This window comes from Simochromis diagramma, unplaced genomic scaffold (assembly GCF_900408965.1).
Source record: "Simochromis diagramma unplaced genomic scaffold, fSimDia1.1 OVJJ01000205.1, whole genome shotgun sequence".
Taxonomy (NCBI): Eukaryota; Metazoa; Chordata; class Actinopteri; order Cichliformes; family Cichlidae; genus Simochromis; species Simochromis diagramma.
The window spans coordinates 3,812,131-3,832,106 of NW_024386782.1; the positions used below are offsets into that span (position 1 = coordinate 3,812,131).

Genomic DNA, 19,976 nt, shown 5'->3' on the forward strand with positions numbered 1-19,976 from the left:
TATGCACCATCCCAAGTTTGGCTTTGTGTATTTGTAGGACATTTGCATATCAGCTGTAAAGGAGAAAGATATTGAGGCCAAATTATCACAAGTAAAAGAGCTGTGGTCTGCTCAGACCCTGAGCTTGATGACATTTAAGAGTAGAGGAGAACTGATGCTGAAAGGAGCAGAAACATCCGAGATTCTCACCAACTTGGAGGACAGTTTGATGGTACTAGGTTCACTGCTGAGCAACAGGTAGAAAAGAATAAACCCCGGCTTATAATTTTGTAACAGATTTTATAAACTTGATCTCCAAGAAACTTTAATACTTTGGAGTAATAAAAGGGCAAGACTGCAAGACCTACCTAACTGTAACAAATCATTCAGCCCAGAAACATTAGTAGTGACAAAGATTAGTTTGGGTGTAATCATTCAAGATGTGAAATATCCACACATATTCCCATTTCTGCAATGTCTTAAAGAACTTAACAAGCTTTGTCTGCTTTGTACAGGTACAGTACCTTCCACAAAGCAGAGATCCAAGATTGGGTCTTCAAGCTTTCAACATCATCTGAGGTCATTGAACAGTGGGTTATAGTGCAAAACTTGTGGGTCTATTTGGAGGCTGTGTTTGTTGGGGGCGATATTGCCAAAGATCTGCCACAGGTACAGTTCATTAATTCTGCCCTGTGGCCTGAAAATAACAATTTTGAAAGCATCCTTAAGTAAATGCTAACATAAATATGTTTCCATTTGCAGGAAGCAAATCAATTTCAGAATATTGACAAGTCTTGGACTGAAATCATGCGGCGAGCACAAAAGGTCCCAAATGCTGTGGAGTGCTGTGTAGGTGATCCCTCTCTGCGAGAAAAGCTTCCAGATCTTCAGAAACAACTAGAGCTCTGTCAGAAATCTCTTGCAGGGTAATTTTTTTGGCACCATCCTTGTTTTAGTTTGCGTCTTTCTGTTGGTTGCAACAGTGGAGGGTAAAAAGAAAAGCAGAAAAGTAGTTCAGTCTTTAAAAAAATTTACATGACATTATTTAACTATTTAGTTAATTAGCTTTTTACTCAAGCACTTTTTATGCAGTATAATTACTCCTTTTCTACCCCTTTTTGTCCTTTTGTCACCCACAGATGCTTTGCAATAAAAAGAAAAGCATTGAATAAATGGGCCCCATAATTATAACAATACTTCTGTGTTCAATGTGTACACTGCAGATGATATGATCTTGTTTCACAGGTATCTTGAGAAAAAGAGACTCTTGTTTCCACGGTTCTTCTTTGTGTCTGATCCTGCCCTTTTGGAAATCCTTGGACAAGCCAGTGATTCTCACACAATTCAGGTCAGAACATTCACTGCCACTGTAAGACAATTAAATTTAAAAAAAAAAAAGTATAAAACAATGTAATCATACTGCTACTGCAAAAGGCCTAATTTGTTTGTCTGCGTAGATATGTTAAAAAATCATGTTAGCAAATAAGAAATACAATTTAAATTTGGAGTTTTCATGGGCAAAGAATGACACGATCAGGATAGAAATATTAAGAAAATGGTTTGTGTATTGAAATCTGATTTCTTGGGTTTTGTTTATTTTTTTCTCTCTCTTTTTTTTCTTTTGGGTTTTTGATTTTGGGTAAAATAGCAAAAATAATTGTAGATTCATTTGTTTTTCAGGCACATCTTCTTGGAGTGTTTGACAACGTAAAAGAAGCTGAGTTTCACACAACAGAATATGACAAGATCATAGCTGTTATTTCACAAGAAGGGGAGAAACTGCCGGTATTTAATGCTATTTGCATTTTCAGTTTAGAGCTATAATACAACTATATGTTGAATTGCATTTGTTACGTTTAGTGCAAATAACTTTTGCAAGCGGTCAACAGAGTCAAATTCAAATTAAAGTTAAAGTTATATCAGATTGCTATTTTCTACAGACAAGTGTAGGGTACAATAAATAGATATTCAAAAAGAATAAGGTTCAATTGAGGCTGACAGCAAATATTTTTCCAATTTTTATCACAGGTGTGGTACAACATAGCAAATGTGTTTCTGTGTTTTCAGCTAGAGAGTCCTGTAATGGCTCAGGGAGAAGTTGAGATCTGGCTTAGGAAGCTTTTGGTGCAACAACAGGCTTCACTGCACTCTGTTATCAGAGCTGCAGATCTAGAGATAGACGATGAGGAGTTTGATCTTCTTGCTTTTCTCAACAAATTTCAAGCACAGGTAGGAAGACTGAATTGTGGCTGTTAGTAAAATCTTTTTCATGAGTTTTTGAAATATTTTGTTCATTTAAGTGTAACAGAGATTTTTTTTCTTCCATCTGTAATACCAACCACCATTTAGTAGTGTTTAAAGGGATTCAAGATTTTAAAGATTTGAGACGTTACTCTCTATAAGATTAAACTATCCAGCAACATGACTGTTTGTTTTCATGTCACATTTCCTTCTTGCCTTTATCAGTGGCAGAGGCAGCTTAACAGATCTCATGGTTCTTTTTCATTCTTTTTCCAACGTTTGTAAAATAACAAGTATGGATATCTTTGACAGTAGTACCTTTCATGTAGCATCATATTTCTACCACTTTACCTGTATGTACTATACATGACGCATCTTTTCGTGTATTGCTTGATTCGTACTTTTTAGGTGGGCTTGCTGGGAATCCAAATGATTTGGACAAGAGATGCAGAGAAGGCCCTGCACCATACAGAAGATGACAAGCACATCATGTCTCTTACCCAAAAGAAATTACTGAGTCTGCTCACTACACTCATCAAGCAAACAACCTATGACCTCAGCAAATTTGACAGAGTCAAATATGAGACACTTGTCACAATTCATGTGCACCAGACTGATATATTTAATGACCTAGTGAGTTTTTTTTATTTTTTTATTTTTGGATAAATGCTACTTGTCCATATCTACTATCACAGATAACTTTTTATTATTAAACTGTTATGGTCAACCATTCCTCTTCATGTCCTGCTTTTTCCTCAGGTGAAAAAGCGTATAAAATCTGTAGGCGACTTCGAATGGCTGAAGCAGAGCAGGTTTTACTTCAGGGGCTACCTGGATAAGGTCATTGTGTCTATTACTAATGTTGACTTCATTTATCAGAATGAGTTTCTAGGCTGTACTGATCGTCTGGTCATCACTCCACTGACAGACAGGCAAGTAAATAATGAGATTTTGTTAATTACTTTTTATAGATTTAAGTACTAAGGTACATTCATTAACCCCTTCTTGTTTACCTAGGTGCTACATCACACTAGCCCAAGCTCTAGGTATGAGTATGGGAGGAGCCCCTGCAGGACCAGCTGGAACTGGGAAAACTGAAACTACCAAAGACATGGGTCGCTGCCTTGGCAAGTATGTTGTAGTGTTCAACTGCTCTGACCAGATGGACTTCAGAGGACTTGGAAGGATTTATAAAGGTATCCTAAGCAATTAATCAAATTATCAGATATCTTAGAAAATTTATTGTGTAGCATTTTCAGTGGGAGAAACATTTCATCTCTCACCCAAGTGACTTCTTCGGTCTTGACATCCAGGTGAGCCGAATCAACTTTCTGGGATTTCCTTACCTGGATTAATGAGCAAAACACTCAGATTTCATTTTATCTTATGCTGCTCATAGAAAGATTTTGGTTTTAGGTTCAAATCTACGAGGGTCTTCAGTTGTGTTTGCATGTTCTGTAACACAGATTTTCCAGCTTCTTTTCACATTCCAAAAATATGCACATTTGGTAAATTGTTCATTCTTTTTCAGGCCTCGCACAGTCAGGGTCCTGGGGTTGTTTTGATGAGTTCAACAGAATCGACCTGCCAGTGCTCTCTGTTGCTGCTCAGCAGATCTACATAGTTCTGACGGCACGCAAGAACCAGAAGAGCACATTCATTTTTACTGATGGAGACACTGTGGATCTGAATCCAGAGTTTGGCCTGTTTATCACTATGGTAAGATACAGGATTTATATGTTTACTAGGCAGCAGATGTTTAGTATGAATATAATAAAACATGTTGTCACTCAATACATAGAATCCCGGATATGCCGGTCGTCAGGAACTTCCTGAAAATTTAAAAGTGCAATTCAGGACGGTTTCTATGATGGTGCCAGACAGACAGGTGGGTAAAGGTTCGTTTTTCTAGGGAGAAATATTGTCTGTTTTGTTTAAGTTCTAACCATTCGTTTTCACTATTGCCTTTGACAGATCATCATGAGAGTTAAGCTAGCCAGTTGTGGATTCAATGAAAACATCATCTTAGCCCAGAAGTTTTTTGTTCTTTATAAACTGTGTGAAGAACAACTTACAAAACAGGTAATAATCCTGTGGCCAGTTTAGTTTCTATAATAAGTAATTATTAACCCTCTAAAGCTAAGCTCTTGCTTTGTTAGGTCCACTATGACTTTGGCCTGAGGAACATCCTGTCCGTGTTACGAACACTTGGGGCTGCTAAAAGAGCACGGCCTGATGACACAGAGTCCAGCATTGTCATGAGAGTGCTGCGTGACATGAATCTGTCTAAACTGGTATGACACAAACCTAGTGCTAAAGGACAGCAGTCAAATATTTGACAGTAATGTGTATATATATATATCTATATCTATATATATATAGATATATATATATACATATATATATGTATGTAATGTGCATGTGTTTCAGGTGGATGAGGATGAGTCACTTTTCCTCAGTCTCATCAATGACCTGTTCCCTGGTATCCAGCTGGATAGTAGCACATATGCTGAACTTCAGGCAGCTGTTGCCCATCAAGTGCAGTCAGCCGGTATAATCAACCATCCTCCCTGGAATCTCAAGCTTGTTCAGGTACCATCTGCATGTTTATCTGCTGTTGTTATTTGGATTTTGTTTGGAAATAACTCTTTCTTACTGATACATCACTATCAGCTTTATGAGACTTCACGAGTGCGCCATGGGCTGATGACTTTAGGACCAAGTGGAGCTGGGAAGACCACAGTCATCAACATTCTCATGCGAGCTATGACTGAATGTGGATACCCGCATAGGGAGATGCGCATGAACCCCAAAGCAATCACTGCTGCGCAGATGTTTGGCCGTCTTGATGCAGCCACCAATGATTGGACAGATGGGATATTTTCCACACTATGGAGGAGGACACTCAAAGCTAAGAAAGGTTTATGATACAATATTTAATGAATATTCGCACACACACACACACACACATATATATATATATATATATAATTTTTCATTTCTTTAAAATGTGAACACTTCAGGGGAGTTCATATGGATTGTGCTTGATGGTCCTGTCGACGCCATATGGATCGAGAATCTTAATTCTGTGTTGGATGATAACAAAACACTGACCTTGGCTAATGGTGACCGCATCACAATGTCACCATGTTGCAAGTTGGTGTTTGAGGTGCACAACATGGATAATGCCTCCCCTGCTACAGTGTCCCGGGTGGGTATGGTCTTCATGAGCTCATCAGCTCTCAGTTGGAAACCCATACTCAGGGTAGGCTTGTTTTTTGAAATTTTCCATTCAAAAACTGTTTGGAGAAAAGAATCAGTGCTGCTGTTACAATACTGTATTCAGATGGAATGTGGCCTTTATGTTTTAGGGATGGGCTAACAAGCGCAATGCAAAGGAGGCAGAAAGTATTTTAAGTTTATATGACAAGATATTTGAGGATGCTTACTTGTATATGAAGCAGAACCTTAAACCCAAAATGGAGCTTTTGGAGTGTAACTATGTAATGCAGGTATGTATTCTGACAAATGAGAAGAAATTGATGATGCTTCTAAATTAATTAGAAATATTGAATTGTCTCATTATGTTCCACCTTCAGTCTGTGAATCTGCTGGAAGGCCTCCTCCCAACCAAGGAGACAGGAGGCTTTGCTGGTAGCAAACACCTTGAGCGTCTCTTTGCCTTCTGTCTGATGTGGAGCCTTGGAGCCATTTTGGAGTTAGATGATAGAGACAAACTAGAGACTTACATCAGAGGTCATGAAAGCAATATTGATGTTCCTCCAACACGGCCAGGGGAAACTATGTTTGAGTACATGATTGGCACAAATGGTAAAAACATTTTATACAGTACATAAAACCCCTATGCTGTCTTTTGCATTTTGAAATGTAATTACTATAAGAGCTTCATCTTTTATTTCAGGTGATTGGTGTCATTGGAACAACCATGTGGGTGATTATATCTATCCAACTGACCATTTGCCTGACTACACTTCTATTCTTGTTCCCAATGTGGATAACACAAGAACTTCTTTCTTGCTGGATACCATTGCTAAACAACACAAGGTCTCCTTTAAAATATGAATATTAAATAAAAGAGCATATGTTTATCCTTGGTATGTACTTCTGTTACAGTTAAATTTTGTGTATAAATAGGCTGTGCTGCTCATTGGAGAACAAGGAACTGCTAAAACTGTGATGATAAAAAGCTACACAAAAAAATATGATCCTGAGACAGACCTATCAAAGACGCTGAATTTCTCATCTGCAACAGAACCCCTAATGTTTCAGGTAAAATGTAACCTATAAAATGTTCTTTATATTTATCTTTATCAAATTCTATATGGCTTTTTGTTAGTAAAAGCTTTTTTATATACATACATATACAGCGAACAGTGGAAAGTTACATTGAGAAAAGAATTGGCAGCACCTATGGACCCCCAGGAGGACGCAGGATGACAGTCTTTATTGATGATATAAACATGCCAGTTGTCAATGAATGGGGAGATCAGGTATTTATATATACATGTATTATATATATATTTATTTTACAAAATACACAAAACAGCAAATATACTGTTTACTATTTCATGTTGCTTCCAGTCTTAGTAAAGTTTGATTTAGACTTCTCTGGGAAATCTACATCATAACTTAGGACATAACCAAAAACACGTAAATGCACAAATGCATTTTTAGAAGGTGCATGTCAGGTTATGTGGAAGGTTACGGTGTAGATTTTCCACTGAACAGTAATTCAGGCATAACTCCTTTATATAACTTTCCAAACCAGATCACCAATGAGATAGTTCGACAGATGATGGAAATGAGTGGCATGTACAGTCTGGACAAACCAGGAGACTTCTCCACTATTGAAGATGTGCAGATACTTGCTGCCATGATTCACCCTGGTGGTGGGAGAAATGACATCCCTCAAAGACTCAAGAGGCAGTTTACTGTCTTTAACTGTACTCTGCCATCAAATACTTCAATTGATAAGATCTTTGGTAAGTACCTCAAAATTTGTTTCCCCTCATTACTAGTTGTATCAACAAATAGATTATTTTTGATGCAATTTTTTTGCAGGTATAATTAGTGCTGGTTACTTCCATGAATGCAGAAAATTCAAGCAGAGCATTTCAGATATGGTTAAGCATCTTGTATCTGCTGGGAGGATTTTATGGCAGTGGACAAAGGTAACTACTTAAAAGATGATGTGAACAGATTATAAAAGTGGATGTATTAATAAAGACATCTTATTCGATGATTTCACATTGAAGGTAAAAATGCTTCCCACACCATCCAAGTTCCACTACATTTTCAATTTGAGAGATTTGTCTCGGATCTGGCAAGGGATGTTAAACATCAAGGCAGAGGAGTGTCATGATATACCTACCCTCTTGGCTCTTTTCAAGAGTGAATGTACAAGGGTGATTGCTGACAGGTAAAGTTCTCACATCCATCAAATCGCTTTATAAGCAGAACAAAGATGCTAAAATTGAAACATCATTTTGCTGTAGGTTTATTTGCTCAGAGGACAGAGAGTGGTTTGAGAAGGGTGTATCCCGGGTGATCCAAGAGCATGTTGATCCTAGCCTTGTCCCAAAACTTCATCCTGAGCCATACTTTGTGGACTTTCTCCGCGATGCACCTGAGCCAACTGGAGAAGAAGGGGAGGATGCGTGTTTTGATGCCCCTAAAATTTATGAACTGGTAAAAGATTTGTATTTATAACCACAGTACAATATTGATACAGTTGAACATTGATATAGAAAGCTGTCATACTAATCAGAAAGAAAACGCTCACTTTTTCAGGTGCCAAATTTCAAGTTCTTATCAGAGAAACTAATGATGTATCAGACTCAACACAATGAGATCATAAGAGGCTCGACTCTGGATCTGGTTTTCTTCACAGATGCAATGACTCATCTCGTCAAGGTCAGACTACAAGCCCAACGAATACATTTCCTTTATATCTGGCTACAATTAATGCTGATTTATTGAAGATTTCCAATGCTTTAGATCTCACGAATAATTCGAACTGACCAAGGAAATGCCTTGCTTGTGGGTGTCGGAGGATCAGGTAAACAGAGCCTTACGCGGCTAGCCTCATTCATAGCTGGATACCACGTCTTCCAGATCACATTGACCAGGTAAGAACAGAAAAACTAAACCTTCAGTTCAGCTCAATTTAATATTATCAATATGGTGCCAATTCACAACAGTTACCTCAAGCTGCTTATATTATAAGGTAAAGACCTTATACCAGTGGCTCTCAAACTGGGTCCCCTGGAGCCCCAGGGATCCACAAGCCATAGATTGAGGGTCAAAAGCATGATGAAAACACATGGTTGCACCTGGCATGTTATGGCATGTAAACACATGTGCATCATCTGGGGTTTAGCTAATTAGCAGAATTTATAGTGTTTGTCTTCTTATTAGAACATACAACATGACCAATTTCCTGGATGACCTGAAAGTGCTGTATAGGACAGCTGGGGCTGAAGGCAAAGGCATCACCTTTATCTTTACTGATAATGATATCAAGAATGAGGCCTTCCTTGAGTACCTCAACAATGTTCTTTCATCTGGAGAGGTGGGGATCTTTAAAAAAATTCAGATATATTTAAATCCACAAAAATCCACTTTGATCCAAGCTGAAAGTCAAAATTTAGACCATGTAATTAAAAACTGCCACGTTTGTGGCCATATTTGGTCCAGATGACTTCATAGTGAATTGACTGTTTGCAGGTTTCCAATCTTTTTGCTAAAGATGAGATCCAAGAGATCACCCAGAAGCTAATACCTGTGATGAAAAAGGAGTTTCCTCGTATTCCACCAACTTTTGACAACCTTTACGAGTATTTTATTTCACGGTCAAGAAAGAATCTCCATGTTGTTCTTTGCTTCTCACCGGTACGTCAAAGATTTGTATGCTTGTTTCACAAAAGCAGTGACTCAGATGTTGGGACTTTGTATTGTTTGTTCACCTGTATTGTTTATAATATTACATTAAAGATACACAAAGACATATTTGTATGAGTCTGTGGTGAAGCACATTTTGTCTCACAACCTTGACTTTTATTGTATATTGTATATTGCATAGCTTTTTTTGTTATACGTAAAATTGTATTGTATTTATTTAAATTTTTACTTTTTAATTATTTTATTTGCATTTTTTTAATCACTAGGGTTTGAGAGTAACAAAATTTCTATTCTCTGTATGTCCTGTACATGTGGCAGAATTGACAAAATAAAGTTGACTTGACTTGACAGGTGGGACCGAAGTTTCGCTCCCGGTCTCTGAAGTTTCCAGGGTTGATTTCTGGCTGCACGATGGACTGGTTCACCCCTTGGCCAAATGAGGCTTTGGTGGCTGTATCCAATTATTTCTTGTCTGAGTTTAATATGGTTTGTTCTGCTGAAGTCAAAGCGTCTGTGGTGACGGCTATGGGAACATACCATGACAAAGTATCTGTCACATGTGAAAGCTACTTTGAGAGGTAGAAAACACAGACGATATTTTTATATACATTTAAATGATTTTATATTCATGTATGTAATTTAAATTTTTCTTCTATTTGTATATAATTTGTATTTTACATCAATGGAGCATTGTATCTATTATCTTTTAGATTCCGAAGACGAACTCACGTTACCCCTAAATCCTACCTCTCTTTTGTAAATGGTTACAAAACGTTGTACACTGAAAAGTATAACAGCATCAACATACTATCAGAACGCATGAATGTTGGTAAGAAAGTTCAATAGGAAATCTGTAGATGGCATGTATGGATTACTTTGCAAAGATTATTCAGGTAAAAGGGGTTTTCAAATTGTTATTGTTTTCCAGGGTTGGAGAAACTAAAAGAGGCTAGTGAGTCTGTGGCTCAGCTATCCGAAGAACTGAAAGTAAAGGAAAAAGAGCTTGCTGTAGCATCTGTCAAAGCTGACAAGGTAAATAATACATAGTGGTTCCTGTGACCCCCCCCCCCCCTCCTCCCAAAATGCACAACTTATAGACATAATGTTATGTGTATTATGTATATATTTTACACATTTTATAACTCTTGTTTTACGTTTACATAGGTGTTGGCAGAGGTAACAGTCAGTGCTGAAGCTGCTACAATTGTAAAGAATGAGGTCCAAGTTGTGAAGGATAAAGCCCAGACAATTGTGGAGGGGATTGGAAAAGAGAAAATTGTTGCTGAAGCTAAACTAGAGGCTGCTAAACCAGCTTTAGAAGAGGCTAAAGCCGCACTGAATGTGAGACCTCTGTGATTACTTTTTACATACACAAGTACTTCTCTCATATATACTGTATGTACACAGTACATATACTTTAAATGTTTTACAGACCATAAAGCCAACTGATATTGCCACTGTGAGAAAATTAGCCAAGCCGCCACATCTGATTATGCGGATCATGGACTCCTGCCTTCTCTTGTTTCAAAAGAAGTTAGACTCTGTCTCCATTGATCCTGAACGACAGTGTCTTAAGCCATCGTGGGCAGAAGCACTGAAGGTAACAAAAACGTTTCTTATAAAAACTCACTAAATGGAGTTATTTTCCAGCAAAATATTTAAGGCCTAATATTTGAATATTAGGAGAAACATTTTGCAACCAATTAGCTTAATTAGCTTAATTGGTAACAAATCAATTAGATGATATGACAGCAGTGTTCCTCAATATAGATAGACTGAATAGCTCATCATCTACAGTACATAATATTATTGCACGATTATGAAGATCTTGAGAAATCTGTGTGCAGAGGGCAAGTCTAAAAATCAATATGATACAGTTTGTTTAAAAACAGGCATGATTATGTCATGGAAAACACCACAAGGGATTAGGTACTGTCAGTTAAAAACAGTTCACCATGCCTGCAAGTCTGCACATGATGCAGTAACATTGCTGTCGTCCCTGGGCTAAATCCTGTTTAAAAGTGGAAAACTATTCTATAATCAGTTGAATTAAAATTTGGAAATCTTTGGAAAACATGGACACTGCATCCTCATCCTCATACCTCTATCACAACAGCATGGCTTTGTGCTGAATCTTTCATTTTTTAAATGGTATGTTTCTCACTTTAAACATCTGATGTTTTCTGTAGTCTCCTGAGAATAAAATATAGGTTTATGAGAGTTGCACATCACTGAATGCTATTTTATTTGATACCTTTGCCATATGTTTGTGTCCTCTTTTAGCTTATGAGTGCTGCTGGTTTCATGACGTCCCTCCAACATTTCCAGAAAGACAAAATTAATGAGGAATCAGTAGAACTGCTACTTCCTTACTTTGATATGGAAGATTACACAATGGAAAATGCAAAGAAGGTGTGTGGTAATGTAGCTGGTCTGCTAGCATGGACCCGGGCTATGTCCACATTCTTTGGGATCAACAAAGAAGTGCTGCCACTTAAGGTGATGTTAATGCTCAATGTGACAGAGAGACATAATTTGTTTATAAAGTAGATCTGACATGGGACTGTTGTACTTATATTGTTAAGCTTTCTTCTTTCAGCCTCTTTGAGTCTGTAATTTAGAGGTCAATATTTTTTAATCCTAGCTTCTAGCTCATAGCCTTTTTATATTAGTTAGTATGTGTAATGAAACTTCTGTGCCTCATATGTTTTTTGTGAATCTCAGTGTCTTTTATCTTTCTCCAGGCTAACCTGGCTGTTCAAGAAAACCGACTAAGAATTGCAAATAATGAGCTAATGAATGCAGAGGCTCAGCTTGCTGAGAAGCAAGCAGAGTTTGACAAAGTCAAGGCCAAATGTGATGCTGCTATGAAAGAAAAACAGGTGCAGTACACCCTGATAAATGTTATTAATATTGCATAAACCTTTATGTAGAATTTGAAATTGTAGATCATTCAAGGTTTTGTCTTTTTTAGGACCTGCTGGATGATGCTGAGAAATGCAAGAATAAAATGCAGGCTGCATCTGCACTTATTGATGGACTTAGTGGAGAGAAAGTTCGCTGGACAGAGCAGAGCAAAGAATTTAAATCACAGATAAACAGGTAGGTTACAAAGAAAATCACATTTTATATTGAAATATTGTATTAGGAACGGATTGTTTTTCATGTCTGCATGTTTGCTTGCAGTTTTGCAGTGTATTGATTGGGGTAGAATAATAATGAGGCAAGTTGCTTCTGTTCTTCTTGGCAGACTGGTGGGTGACGTGCTGCAGCTCACTGGTTTCTTGTCTTATTGCGGGCCGTTCAACCAGAGTTTCCGTGACATCCTGCTGAAGGACATCTGGGAGGCAGAGCTCAAGAGTAATAAAATCCCTTTTACAGAAAATCTCAACATCATTTCTGCCCTAGTGGACCCTCCCACTGTAAGAACAAAATAAATCTAATTCTGCATATCTACTAGCATCTCAAAGGATATTTGTGACTTATTAAAGACTTTTATCATCCTATTTTTGTTTAAGATAAGTGAGTGGAACCTTCAGGGACTCCCTGGAGATGACCTGTCTGTGCAGAATGGTATCATTGTCTCAAAAGCAACAAGATATCCCCTCCTCATTGATCCTCAGACTCAGGGAAAGGCTTGGATAAAGAAAAAAGAAATGGCCAATTCACTCCAAGTACTTTGTCGATTACAACAAACTTTTAACAAACTTGGTTGTTTTAGTTACGCATCTTATGGAGGCAAGCTGTCTTGTCTTTTCAGGTCACATCACTGAAGCACAAGTTCTTTCGTAATCATTTGGAAGACTCTCTTTCTTTGGGAAATCCACTGCTCATTGAAGATATAGCTGAGGATCTGGATCCTGTGCTGGACAATGTCCTTGAGAAAAACTTCGTCAAATCTGGGACAAGTTTCAAGGTAAACATCAAACCATTAACATTCAACAATCTTTACGTCTACTTCTTTAAACCATGCTGTCTCATAAATCGGATTTGTTTAGGTCAAAGTGGGAGACAAAGAAGTAAATGTAATGGATGGTTTCCAACTCTATATAACCACCAAGCTGCCCAATCCAGCATATTCCCCAGAAGTCAGTGCCAAGACTTCCATCATTGATTTCACTGTTAACATGAAGGGTCTAGAGAACCAGCTGCTTGGCCGTGTTATCCTCAGAGAGAAACAGGTCAGTGGAAAACAGTCTCCCCTCACATTGGTTAGTGGTAGAAAATGTACTAATGAATTGTGAAAATCAGTGCATTTTTTTAATGTGTTTGATGAAAAGTTATTTCAGTATCCTGCATGTAATATTGATGGGGCATTTGGTTACACAGAAATTTTACAATTATTTATTTAATAGGAATTAGAAGCCGAAAGACTAAAGCTAATTAAAGATGTGACTGCTAATAAGAGAAAAATGCAAGAGCTGGAAGACAACCTGCTGTACAAACTCAGCAGTACTAAGGGTAACCCTGTTTCTTCTGTATGTTAACATCTAAGACATACTTGTATTTTATTTACTGCTCTATTAAAAAAGCTGTTTCTGTGTGATTAAAGGTTCTTTAGTTGATGACGAGTCCATGATCGGCATTCTGACTACAACTAAGCAAACCGCAGCAGAAGTTAGTGCAAAGCTCAGCGTTGCAGCAGAAGCAGAGGTGAAGATCTATATAGCTCAAGCAGAATATCGTCCTGTTGCCTCTCGAGGCAGCATCCTTTACTTCCTCATCACAGAGATGAGCATGGTTAATGTCATGTACCAGACGTCCCTGAGTCAGTTCCTCAAAATCTTTGACCTGTCACTGGAAAGGTATGTTTTCACCAGTACCAGTTTATATACTGAAAAATGTGTGTCTCTTATGAAGTATGAAGCATAAGGCTTTGATAAAATTCACATTAGAGTAAGTATGGCTTACTCTAACAGTAAGGTAAGAGTAAGCAAGTAAGAGTCTACTTACTCTTACTGTGAATTTGTTTTTGCAGGTCTGAAAAGTCCCCAAAAACTCAGAAGCGAATTGCAAACATCATTGAATATCTGACTTTTGAGGTGTTCAGATACACCGTCAGAGGCTTGTATGAAAACCACAAGTTCATCTTTACCCTTTTGCTGGCCCTCAAGATTGACATACAGAATAACAAAATAGAGCACAACAAATTTCAGGTTCTTATTAAAGGTGAGGTCATCGGCACTTCCAGGAAATGTAATTTTGCACCTTTCTGTTATTGCTATAAAACATGATGAGCTCATTAAATGTCTAAATAGGTGGAGCAGCTCTGGACCTGAAGACCTGCCCCTCAAAACCATTCAGTTGGATCTTGGATATGGTATGGCTAAACTTGGTGGAGCTCAGCAAATTGCCACAATTCACAAACATTGTAAAGCAGGTGAGGCTACTTTCCACAGATCATAAATCTGAGGTTTCTGCTGTCGTGTACTTACAGAGTTAATATTGATATATTTTATAGGTGTCTCAAAGTGGAAAACATTGGAAAGCTTGGGTCAGTCTTGATGCACCAGAAGAAGGTGTCATTCCAGATGGATACAACTCTCTTGATGTTTTCCATAAACTCTTGTTGATAAGGTTGGATTGTCCTGCTGGTCTTTTTATGTGGTTGTGTTTTTAAACACACATACATACACAAGACAATAACCATATAAGTTTGGGGGTTTTTTTCCCACAGGTCCTGGTGCCCTGACCGTACCTTGTCTCAGGCTGTAAAATATGTGGGAGATTCTTTGGGCATGAGGTTTGCTGAGCCTGTCATCTTGAACCTTCACAGCACATGGGAGGAAAGTGACCCTCGCACCCCTTTAATTTGCTTCCTTTCTATGGGCTCAGATCCCACAGAGCAAATTGAAGCACTAGCTAAGAAACTTCAACTTAGTGAGTTTGACTAAACCATAAAACAACACTACAACCTTTAGTTTGCAGTTTTAACTTAGAAGATGATTTGCCATTGCATTGTTTCATCCTACAGAATGTAGTGCGATTTCCATGGGACAAGGACAAGAGGTGCATGCAAGGAAGCTTGTTAAGACATCAATGATAGAGGTGTGAATACAATTCAATGAAGAGCATGATCCTTTCATTTTAGCACATGAGTTTTTGTTTTCCAGTTGCTAATCATCTCCCTCCCTGCTCATGCACAAATTTGCTGACCTGTTTGTGTCTGCTCTCAGATATACTGCTTGTTGAGTAATGTTCTATCAGATAGAGCATTAAAGAAGAGCTTTACGATATCCAATCACATTGTACTATAACCCTAATAATGGCTGAGTATTTCACCTAATCTGTGGTCTCTGTACCTGGATACGTATAGGGAGGCTGGGTGTTACTGCAAAACTGTCACCTGGGCTTGGAGTTTATGGATGAGCTGCTCGAAACTATCACAGCTGCAGACACCATGCACAATACTTTTAGAGTGTGGATCACCACAGAGCCACACAATCGATTCTCCATCACACTTTTACAGGTGACATTTGACAAAGCTTTTGTATGCTGCAGCACTTCATTTATTACTTCCCATCTTGACCCGATGCTGTGTACAAGCTTAAAGCAAATATTTCTCAACCCTTTACCTCTAGTCCTCCATCAAATTTACTAACGATCCACCCCAGGGAATACGTGCTGGCTTGAAACGAACATTTGCAGGAATTTCACGGGAGCAGTTGGAAGTATGCAACCAGCCCATGTGGAAGCCCTTGTTGTACAGTGTGGCCTTTCTCCACACTGCTGTGCAGGTACTGTCCAGGTTAAGATAATCAGTGTAGCTCCTGACATGATTCAGGCCAGAATAATATACAAATGTAAGGATCACTGACTTCGAGAATTCTTAATTGTGTGTGTTATGATAAGTGAGAATCATCACTCTGAATTCTAAAGGCACACTAGGGGAAAACTGGTTGAAAACCACACCAGAATTATTGAGCCTGTGTGCAGTCAGCTTGGGATCTTACAGTCTTACATCAGTTTTTTTAAATTGAATTGGGTGAAGTTGGAAATTTCATGCAATCGTGCAAAAAATGCGGTGATATCAGGTTATACAGAAATTCACATGAATTAATTAATTTAATTTGGCATTAATTACCATCAGGAAATCCCCCACAAAAGCTAATGTAGTGTCTGCAGCATGACAATTTAACTACAGTCTACCTGAATTTATTAATTATACTGCAGTTATTTAAAAACCTTCACCAGTCTGTCAAAGTTTAATTGCAGCTACTTTGATCCTGATTGTTTGTTAGTACGGTTTATTTATATAGCGCCTTCCAAGAACAAAATTCTCAAAGTCTTTTACATTTTCAGAAGTTGATATAAACCAAATTAAAAATAAAAACTTTAAAAGATAATGCTAAATAAAAGCAAACGTGCACAGATATCAACAGTGTCCAGAGATCTTAGTTTCAATGAAAGCGAGTTCCAAAGCTCTGCGGCCATAATCACATCACCTTTTGTCTTTAATCTGGACCGAGGCACAGCCAACAAGCATTGATAAGGTGACACCAGAGATCTAGACATTATGTTTGGTTGAAGTAATTTACTGATATAAGAAGGCATCTGACTGTGAAAGGCTCTGAAAGTGATCGCCATATTTATAAATTAAACCCTAAACTTCATTGGGGAGCCAGTGTAACCAAGACAAAAATGTTGTCAGGCAGGACCTTTTAGAGGACCTGGTGAGAAGCCATGTAAATTGATTTGGTTTCATATTTTTAAAATTATTTATTTATTTATTTATTTATTGCTTTGTTTTTAAGGAGCGACGCAAGTTCGGACCATTGGGTTGGAACATACCTTATGAGTTCAACTCAGCTGATTTCACAGCAAGTGTTGAATTTGTTGAAAAGCATTTGGATGACTGTCGCTACAAGAAGGTGAGGATTCATCTGGGACAGTGTAAAAAAGAAAAATGAGTTCGCATCGTCTGCCCTCACTTACCAGTGTGTGGTTTCTTTGTTTTTTTCCAGCATGATGTGTCATGGGTAACTGTGCAATACATGCTAGCTGAGGTGCAATATGGAGGAAGAGTCACAGATGACTATGACAAACGCCTGTTGAAGTGTTTCTCTCGTGTAAGAATCCCAGTTTTATGTTTGTTTTTGAGTTACCTTTCACTGATGAATAAAGGTTTATATCCTGGTTACTCTGCATTTTGCATTTTTTTCTGCAGGTGTGGTTCAGTAAAAAGATGTTTGATCCAGCATTTTGCTTTTACACGGGCTATAAGATTCCTGTGTGTGAGACAGTGGAGGAGTACATGGAATATATTCAGAGCTTGCCCACTGTGGATTCACCCCAGGCATTAGGACTGCACTCTAATGCTGATATCACGTAAGGAGAGGATGTGGTCATCATGAAACATTGAATGCTTTGCTTGTAATTGCTGATATAATTGCTAACCACGCATTTCTGCTCTGTAACGAATATTAACCAGGTACCAGACAAACACATCTGCTGAAGTGCTAGACACAATCACAAATATTCAGCCCAAGGAAAGTGGAGGGGGATCAGGAGTGACTCGAGAGTCTGTTGTTTATAACATAGCACAGGACATGTTGGAGAAGCTGCCTCCTAACTATGTACCTCATGAGGTCAGTTTGTCTGTTCAAATGCTTTTTTGTCACGTTTACATGAACTAAAATCTAATGGCTGTCACTTTGATTGGTTAAGGTCAAAGCGAGGCTCTTGAAGATGGGAGCGCTTAACCCAATGAACATCTTCCTACGTCAGGAAGTAGATCGAATGCAAAGGATTATAAGTTTGGTGCGCATAAGTCTGACAGACCTGAAGTTGGCCATCGATGGCACTATAATAATGAGCGAGGTAAATTTACTTCTCTGTTCAAATATTAACATATATAGCGGTTTAATAGTCCCTAAAGCGCTTTACACATCCAGTCATTCACACACACTGGTGATGGCAAGCTACATTGTAGCCACAGCCATCCTGGGGCACACTGACAGAGGCGAGGCTGCCGGACACTGGCAACGGGTAAGGTGTCTCGCCCAAGGACACAACGACAGAGACTGTCCAAACTAGGGCTCGAACCGGCAACCTTCCGATTACAAGGCAAACTCCCAACTCTTGAGCCACGATCGCCCCGCCCCTGTGTTTGGAATCATTTTAACTGTTAACTTCAGAAATGGTTTATTTCTTTTTTTACACATAGTGATTAAACTATACGATTAAATGCACTCATGAAGTTTTAAAGTCTGTACTTCACTCCTAGAACCTGCGTGATGCCCTCGACAATATTTTTGATGCCCGTGTGCCAAACCTGTGGAGGAAAATCTCCTGGGAGTCTTCCACGCTAGGCTTTTGGTTCACTGAGCTCCTGGAGAGAAACAAACAGTTCCACAGTTGGGTGTTTGAAGGAAGACCAAAAACATTTTGGATGACAGGCTTCTTCAACCCACAGGGTTAGTTGAACCTTTGAGCATTTTACTGGTATCATATACAGCCAATGAGAAAACAAGCAGGACTGCTGATATCGATCCCTAACACTGTACTTTGAAGCTAAATGAAGATAAATAAAACCAGCTGTCAGTCTGTTGAAAACCTAAAAATGTTACCATCAACTGGGAATAAAATCCTTCACACTGATGCTAATCCTGTCTTTATTTGGATGTTTGCAGGATTTCTGACAGCCATGAGGCAAGAAGTAACCAGAGCGAACAAAGGCTGGGCTCTGGACACGGTCACACTCAACAACAAAGTACTCAAGCACACAAAGGAGGAGATCACAGCCTCACCAACAGTGAGTTAAAATGCAGTATTTTCTGAAAATTGCGAATAACAGGCAATTGACTAACAGATTTTTTTTTTTTTATTAAAGAGAGAATAAAATAATGGACTATCCTGTCATTGACTGCCTTTCTTCAATAGGAGGGAGTTTATGTCTATGGTTTGTACGTTGATGGTGCTGGCTGGGACAGAAAGAACACCCGTCTCATCGAGTCCTCACCCAAAGTGTTGTTTACACCCTTGCCTGTCATTCACATGTTCGCTGTCAACTCCACTGCCCCTCCGCATCCTGAGCTTTATGTGTGCCCCATCTACAAGAAGCCAAAGCGCACAGACCTGAACTACATCACAGCAGTGATGTTGCCTACAGCCCAGTCACCAGACCACTGGATCCTGCGTGGGGTTGCCCTGCTCTGTGACATCAAATAAAAAACAGTTGCTTATCTTTACTAACGTGTAAAAGTGATAAAAACAGAAATAATTACATTTCCTTCAGAAAAGCATACTCTTTTAACATAGATGGAGTCTTGACAGTTCCTCCTAGTGGTGTAAAATAATTTAATCTTTTTCAATTTTATGTTTGTGTTCTGAGCTGGGTAGTTAGTGTGGGTGACTTAAACTACATGTTTACTTAATAAACTGATCTCTGAAATGAAATAAATAATCAAAACTTTGGTCATGTTTTTGTCTCCTATGCGTTTTTTTTTATATATATGATTAGAGAATTAAAATAAGAAAAAAACTAGTGATTACTTTTGACTTTAAAACGTTTATTTCGATAAAGGGTGAAGTGTTATTTCATTTTTCTTTGTCATTATTAAAAATGGTTATTCAGAAGAAAAATATCATTCTGAAAACTGTAAATACAGCCATGCAGGTCTGTGAGACAAAGCAGGGAGCACTGTTTGAGAAACTTATTTTCAAAGTGAAGACAGGAGCAAAGACAAACAACTGGCGCCAGTGTTCAAGCCCCCTCATCCTCTAAGGGATCTGCAGAGGAAAAGGGTGTCCCTTTAAAAAACGTTCTTAATCAAACCCAATTATTTCCGCTCCTTACTCTCATTATTTCCACCGTGGACCACGTCCCGCTAGCC

The 19,976-nt window shown here is 38.4% G+C and overlaps 1 protein-coding gene across 2 annotated transcripts in view; it reads left to right on the forward strand.

The window, feature by feature from the left end:
- The window catches only part of LOC120724643 (dynein heavy chain 8, axonemal-like), a 37,215-nt gene extending 17,648 nt beyond the window's left edge, over window positions 1-19,567 (forward strand). The window contains exons 36-93 of one of the 2 annotated variants that reach the window (XM_040016927.1): window positions 38-237; window positions 495-648; window positions 742-905; window positions 1,225-1,327; window positions 1,660-1,764; window positions 2,047-2,208; window positions 2,629-2,853; window positions 2,980-3,152; window positions 3,238-3,416; window positions 3,752-3,939; window positions 4,022-4,108; window positions 4,195-4,302; window positions 4,380-4,514; window positions 4,651-4,812; window positions 4,894-5,140; window positions 5,244-5,485; window positions 5,592-5,732; window positions 5,820-6,051; window positions 6,143-6,285; window positions 6,376-6,510; window positions 6,609-6,731; window positions 7,010-7,223; window positions 7,303-7,412; window positions 7,497-7,660; window positions 7,737-7,929; window positions 8,032-8,154; window positions 8,239-8,369; window positions 8,659-8,812; window positions 8,968-9,132; window positions 9,493-9,719; window positions 9,852-9,970; window positions 10,070-10,173; window positions 10,306-10,482; window positions 10,574-10,741; window positions 11,425-11,640; window positions 11,886-12,023; window positions 12,116-12,243; window positions 12,392-12,563; window positions 12,660-12,815; window positions 12,902-13,057; window positions 13,140-13,322; window positions 13,497-13,602; window positions 13,694-13,946; window positions 14,120-14,310; window positions 14,400-14,521; window positions 14,603-14,718; window positions 14,819-15,021; window positions 15,116-15,189; window positions 15,458-15,610; window positions 15,723-15,878; window positions 16,896-17,012; window positions 17,106-17,210; window positions 17,309-17,469; window positions 17,573-17,729; window positions 17,809-17,961; window positions 18,368-18,557; window positions 18,774-18,895; window positions 19,024-19,567. In XM_040016927.1, the coding sequence (XP_039872861.1) occupies window positions 38-237; window positions 495-648; window positions 742-905; window positions 1,225-1,327; window positions 1,660-1,764; window positions 2,047-2,208; window positions 2,629-2,853; window positions 2,980-3,152; window positions 3,238-3,416; window positions 3,752-3,939; window positions 4,022-4,108; window positions 4,195-4,302; window positions 4,380-4,514; window positions 4,651-4,812; window positions 4,894-5,140; window positions 5,244-5,485; window positions 5,592-5,732; window positions 5,820-6,051; window positions 6,143-6,285; window positions 6,376-6,510; window positions 6,609-6,731; window positions 7,010-7,223; window positions 7,303-7,412; window positions 7,497-7,660; window positions 7,737-7,929; window positions 8,032-8,154; window positions 8,239-8,369; window positions 8,659-8,812; window positions 8,968-9,132; window positions 9,493-9,719; window positions 9,852-9,970; window positions 10,070-10,173; window positions 10,306-10,482; window positions 10,574-10,741; window positions 11,425-11,640; window positions 11,886-12,023; window positions 12,116-12,243; window positions 12,392-12,563; window positions 12,660-12,815; window positions 12,902-13,057; window positions 13,140-13,322; window positions 13,497-13,602; window positions 13,694-13,946; window positions 14,120-14,310; window positions 14,400-14,521; window positions 14,603-14,718; window positions 14,819-15,021; window positions 15,116-15,189; window positions 15,458-15,610; window positions 15,723-15,878; window positions 16,896-17,012; window positions 17,106-17,210; window positions 17,309-17,469; window positions 17,573-17,729; window positions 17,809-17,961; window positions 18,368-18,557; window positions 18,774-18,895; window positions 19,024-19,311 (9,273 nt within the window). In that variant the 3' untranslated portion in view covers window positions 19,312-19,567. The remainder of the gene's footprint in view (window positions 1-37; window positions 238-494; window positions 649-741; window positions 906-1,224; window positions 1,328-1,659; window positions 1,765-2,046; window positions 2,209-2,628; window positions 2,854-2,979; window positions 3,153-3,237; window positions 3,417-3,751; window positions 3,940-4,021; window positions 4,109-4,194; window positions 4,303-4,379; window positions 4,515-4,650; window positions 4,813-4,893; window positions 5,141-5,243; window positions 5,486-5,591; window positions 5,733-5,819; window positions 6,052-6,142; window positions 6,286-6,375; window positions 6,511-6,608; window positions 6,732-7,009; window positions 7,224-7,302; window positions 7,413-7,496; window positions 7,661-7,736; window positions 7,930-8,031; window positions 8,155-8,238; window positions 8,370-8,658; window positions 8,813-8,967; window positions 9,133-9,492; window positions 9,720-9,851; window positions 9,971-10,069; window positions 10,174-10,305; window positions 10,483-10,573; window positions 10,742-11,424; window positions 11,641-11,885; window positions 12,024-12,115; window positions 12,244-12,391; window positions 12,564-12,659; window positions 12,816-12,901; window positions 13,058-13,139; window positions 13,323-13,496; window positions 13,603-13,693; window positions 13,947-14,119; window positions 14,311-14,399; window positions 14,522-14,602; window positions 14,719-14,818; window positions 15,022-15,115; window positions 15,190-15,457; window positions 15,611-15,722; window positions 15,879-16,895; window positions 17,013-17,105; window positions 17,211-17,308; window positions 17,470-17,572; window positions 17,730-17,808; window positions 17,962-18,367; window positions 18,558-18,773; window positions 18,896-19,023) is intronic. The other variant, XM_040016936.1, reaches the window with a different exon arrangement.
- Window positions 19,568-19,976: the final 409 nt, after the last annotated feature.